General features: G+C 35.2%; 1 protein-coding gene across 2 annotated transcripts; it reads right to left on the minus strand.

The window, feature by feature from the left end:
* Positions 1-1,740: 1,740 nt before the first annotated feature.
* On the minus strand, positions 1,741-5,662 carry LOC136069761 (glucosidase 2 subunit beta-like; the record flags this gene model as incomplete). Of its 2 annotated transcripts, XM_065778630.1 has the most annotated exon segments (11): positions 1,741-2,049; positions 2,143-2,240; positions 2,338-2,389; positions 2,474-2,535; positions 2,770-2,857; positions 3,549-3,617; positions 3,743-3,800; positions 3,912-4,013; positions 4,104-4,208; positions 4,335-4,659; positions 5,597-5,662. In XM_065778630.1, coding segments are annotated over 10 exon segments (990 nt in total), but the record flags the coding sequence as incomplete, so codon positions are not given.
* Positions 5,663-5,782: the final 120 nt, after the last annotated feature.

Genomic DNA, 5,782 nt, shown 5'->3' on the forward strand with positions numbered 1-5,782 from the left:
TCAAAGTGTGTAAAAAGTAAAACCAACTCAGAATAAGGTGAAAAAGCCTAAAGAATTGGCTTTATTGGAAAACGAGAAACGGTTCAGAGTTGTTGGCGGTTGCCGTTGGTTTTAGGATTAGAGCGTTTCAAGAGGAAAACCAAAGGGCTGCTATCAACGTCAACACTTCAATAGTGAATTGAACGCCAAATGTTTTCTTTCAAGAAAATTGGCCTTTGAAGTTTGAACAGGTGTGAAAAATGAATTGGGTCCCCTTGTCTTTGTATTTTTTCCGCATATTCTTATATAAGGTTCCCTAATCCCAAAACACATAAGGAAATGTCTTCAACATTGACCAATTTTTACTCTATTATGGTCGAAATTTCATCTTGGTATCTCTGACTTTTCAAATTACTAGAAGAAGAGTACTTATTTTTTCTTATTCTATGGCTCAAAGGGGCTCATAATAAAGCAGCCCAATGTTTTGAATGGGTGCTAGTGACGTTTCATGCCCACAGCCCATAGCACAAGGCCATTGATTGCTCATAATGAAATTCCAGGACCAAACCTTTCCCAAACCACAGGCTCACAAAGTTTAGTAAAACCTTGGGCTATATTGCCTTTTAACTGGTGCAAACTGCGAAGTCCAAGCACTTTTGCAGTTGGGTTGGTTGTCTCTCATTTGTCATCACAGTTTCTTTGTGTTTAGCTGTCAATTTCAATATTAAAAAGATAGTCGGCAGGCAATCACGGGAGCATGTTTAAATCTAAATAGGTCGTATCAACAGGCAAGGTACCATTTAAGAAATTGCTGGTTTTATTCAGTGGGGAGTCAATGAACTAACTTTTTTTAGTTTCACTAAATACTTTAGTCATATTTTCAACCCCTCTCATCCATTCATGCTAATTAATAGACAAAATTTAGTTACAAAATTAATAGTAAGTTAAGATTACAACTTTACTCAATATCATTAACATAAAAACATATTTTGAAAATCTAACAATTTTTTTTGTGATACAAGATAGATTTTCTATTCTAACATAATCTAAGTGTATATGTGTGTGAAGCTCCCTCGTAGAGACTTGAACCCTAGCCCTTACCTCCCACGCCCTACAAGCACTTATACTTATGGAGTGAACACCACACCAATAGTATGCGATAGTAAAAAATATAGACATTAGATTGTATGTTCTTTGCGCTCTTAATATATATATATATATATATATGTATATATATATATCAAATTTTATGACAATAGAATATTATTTACTATATGATCTATAAGATTATATTTTATACATAATTTTAAACTACAAAAATTTACAATTTAAACATTTTATTGATGACATAATTATTGATTTTTAATTTTCTAAATTTTGCAAGCATGTAAGATATAAGAAAAAGATGTAATTCAATGATAGATTTGTCAAAATTCATATCCAATAAAAAGATATTAAGTAAGGTTATAACTTTAGACTACAATCAATTTTGTAACTAAACTTTGCCCCCGATTAATTATTAACTGACCCTCACAATAACTCATCTTTAAAGGGTATCACATAGCGCTGGTTAACATTTTCCTAAATCTAATACCACTTCTGAATCTTGATCCCCCACAATGATATATATATTTTAAAATATTTGAACTCAGTTACACTTGAAAAAACAAAGATTCAACTAATGAAAGTGCTTTCCACTGATTATCATCACTAATAATACTAAGGAACTATCATGTCTCGGAATCAACCACTCCAAAAAAATTAAGGATAAGACTGCTTGCTGGTGAAGTTTTGTGCACTAGATGTATCATTTTGTGCAACAATCATACTTGACTTTCAGTATTACTTAGTACTATTACTTAAATTAACCTCAATTCAAGAATATAACTCAGGATGAATATCAAGACGAGTCTAGCTAAGCCCAACTTGAAATGAGGGCTCCCAAGTCCCAAGGCTAAACCTCAATCCATCTCCCCCACAAAAAAAACAACTGCCACATCAAGTGTGCTCCCGAACAGAAAAATTTCAGGAGTCCACTTCAAACGTTGCGCTTAATATTTTGCAAACTACCTGCCCAAAAGCCGCATTATACATCTCTTAACCTTGGACATTGAATAGATAGTTTTCCCATTATCAAATGATCACTTTAACCAGTCAGCTTACTCTAATCCATTCGAGGGTGAATCCATCCAGAAAGTTCAAAGTTCATCGTGGCTTTGTGGTTGTTCTTTATTCATCAACTCTAGTTTATGTTGCAGTTCCTGTCACATTTCATTGTTTACCCATTCCCCCATTAGGATTTAGTGCAGGAGAGAAGCGACAAACACTGCAAATTATTTAGGATTGAGAAAAAAATACCTTAAGCTTTTCTTCTAGGCAAAGAGCTGGGGTAGATAACAATGCCACATATCTGCCATGACAAAATTAACAATGAGAGAGAGAGAGAGAGAGAGAGAGAGAGAGAGAGAGAGAGAGAAAAGATAGCAATTCTTACTCGCAACGACTTGGTTCATCTACATCAGCAACCTCATTTTTCAGTCCACATCTTAGCCTGACCTGTAAATCAACACAGAGAATTGCAGGGAGATATCAAGAAAAAGGGCATTTAGTTCTTTTCAGTGGCACTTCTAGTAAAACTTGGTGGCCTACAGTAACAACCTTTTCTTATAAGCATGGTCTGCCAGCTAAAGCAACCACTGAAAGCCACAACCTCACTAACCCTTTAAAAAAGGGCATTTTACACCAAGAAAACAAAAACATGACCCAACTTAATTGCATGAGAATAAGTACCTTCAAACTTCTATCAGGCCCATTCCAGCATTTGTCACCATTTGAAAACATCATGACTCGGTATGAATCCTCAAATTTGTCCCAGCGCCTATGACGCAAAGAGAAATGGAGAAAAAGAAACAGCAAGTAAGCTGATTCAGTAAAGAATAAAAAACATGAGAGAGAGAGAGAGAGAGAGAGAGAGAGAGAGAGATGTCACAGCGACTAGAGGGACGTTGCGTCCGTGAGCGTGTTTGTGTGCGCACACATGTACACAATGTATATCAGATACAAATATGACAAATCCATATCCTTGAATATTTCCAAAAGTAAGTGCTAGAACAAAAATAACAGAGTATCAGAAGCAACGACAACTGGCCATGACTCTACTGAGAGCAAACCAACAAGATAAGGTGGTCTGTATGCATTAGAATGGTTCCATTTATTTGTGCTCCATTCCAGGAGATGTAACCAACTGAGAAACGGCACAATTATGTCATAAGTTTATTGTTCAATGTTGCATTCTTATTGATGCATGGATATCAATCTAGAATTAAACTGATTGGTTCAACAGCTAAGACGCATTGAAAGTCTCTGACAAAGATCTCCCGGGAAGAACTAACAATGATAAATTAAAAAATATTGCTGACACACAGAGAAATAAACAACAAATGATACCTAGATAATATTGTTTAGATCCTTCTTCCAGTTTACCTAAAATATCACCTCAAAATATATACACACAAAAAGAACCAGGGAACCTAGAAATGTAAGGGAGAATATATGTAAGAGATACCAACCCCAAACGAGTTGTAGTATGACTCTCCTCCTGGGAAGCTTGTTTGTATGGGCAGACTTTGTAAACATACCTGAACCAAGATTTTTTTATTGCCCAAATGTTAAAAAAATTGAAAATAAACAGTATTGCAATGTACTTAAAAACCCATTATATCATGAAGACAATAAACTATTAGACTAAGACAAAATTTGTAACTTGTTCTGCTTGCTCTCAAAGCAACGATCATAGAATGAATAAAATTCCTTCTCTGGCCCTGCAATAATAAATCTGAGCTTAGCATATGGAAGCAAGCTAACAACCAACTTTCTCACAATGAAGACAAAAGCTACAGCATAAATACAGACACAGTTCATTATGTACTAACCAAAATCTTGTTTAAGCTTCTGCGACAAACTTGATATTCTTGACTGAAGTTTAGATAACTTGGCACTGGAATCATCATATTCTTTGCGTACACTAGCAGCCTCTAAAGAAGCCAAAATGAAACAGATAAGCCATTTCCTTGCACTTATTTCCAGTTTTAGTAACTGAATATAGCATAAAACTTTGGTTATACCTGTCTGGTTTACCGGAGTCTGGAATAAATTAACAGCACGTAGAATGTTGTGTACAGTTTTTTGTATCTTCTCCAACAAAGATGGGTTACTTGGGGTTGTTATATCTAAAAGATAATTTGGTTAGTAAAAAATTAGGAGTGTATCATTATAAAAAACAACTTGATTTTATTTATTTATTTTTTTAAAGGAAGCGCAAATAACAAATTCACCACGAACAAACTGTAGCAAACCTGACAAGTCTGGTTCAGTGTCTGAGTCAGATTTGTATGAACCAGAATCATAATGATCCTCCTCTCTAAATTCTTCATCTACCTCATCTTCCATATCGTCATCCTCATATCTTTGGTTGTCATCATCTGTTTCCGAAGCATAGCCATCATCTTCCTCATCATGTGTGGCCTCAGGTGTCTCCTCATGGCCTCCATGATCTTTATCTTTTGAAGCATCAACTTCTTCAGTTTGTTTCTCAGTATTCTCTCCTGTCCAGCGAGAAGCAACAAGGCGACCCAACTCTTCTTTTGATAACCCCTCAGTATTTTCAGATGCATCATTCCCCTAAAGATACCAAGGGATGTTGTAATTTAAGATTCCAAGAGAATTTAGAAACTTTGGAAAATGCCCCTCTCCTCTTTGGAAAAAGAGAAGGCTGATGATGGAAAACATATCTTAACTCTCTCTCTCTCTCTCTCTCTCTCACACACACACACACACACACTCTCGTGTCATTTATACTTAAATTCAGTCAAAGCTACTACACATAGTAAAACTTGAGAATGTAACACACACAAACTACCGTTCCCCACAGATATATTCATATGTCCTAAATGACTATTTCTAGTTGAATGCCCAACTAGAAGTAGTCAACATAATATTTGCATACCCTCATCCACACCCACCCTATAATTTTGTATATAGAAGTTTTATATTAAAAATATCAATCAATATGGACTTGGTCCACCCTAGACTAGAATTTTATTAGACTAAAACGAAATCTTGGTCATTTTCACAATCTCAAAGGTAAAAATTGCCCACAGCTATACACTGTCTCTTCTTCCTCAATCCTATTTACAAATGGTGCACTTCTTCAACTTTTTTCATTTTGTTGTCTTCAATCCTTTCAAATATTTATCTTTATCTTTACCTATTAGCAAATGAAACATACATACCATATCCATAACACAATGATATTTGTAAGAAATAATAAGACAATATGCCAATAAGCTATAGCTTAATTGGAGCCCATAATAATTGGTTGGAGGGTGAGATCATGGGTTCAAGACCCACTAGGTATGTGTGTAACTTACCAATCAAAAAAAGAAATAGAATGACACTTTATTGAATAGTTAGGTATTTAACAAACAACTCGGGCAATCAAGTGGTATGGTAAGTTGGATTTGGAGATATAATAGAGGACATGAATGAATAAAGTTATATTTCCAATTAATAGAATTGAGGAGAAAAATATCACAAAACTGGATTTATGAGGAGATACCTTGCTTTCAGAATCATGAACAGTTTCAGGGATAACTGCAGACTCTTCCTTTGCTTCCGCTGCATGCTGTATTGAGATAAACAAATCTAGAAGATATCAGATAAAGACATTCTTTGGGAGTTCACTTCCCTCCATATCTATTTGGGTTTTTTTTTTTTTTTTTTTGGGGGGGGGGGGGGGGGGGGG

The sequence above is a fragment of the Quercus suber genome, unplaced genomic scaffold, assembly GCF_002906115.3.
Source record: "Quercus suber isolate HL8 unplaced genomic scaffold, Cork oak 2.0 scaffold_188, whole genome shotgun sequence".
NCBI lineage: Eukaryota > Viridiplantae > Streptophyta > Magnoliopsida > Fagales > Fagaceae > Quercus > Quercus suber.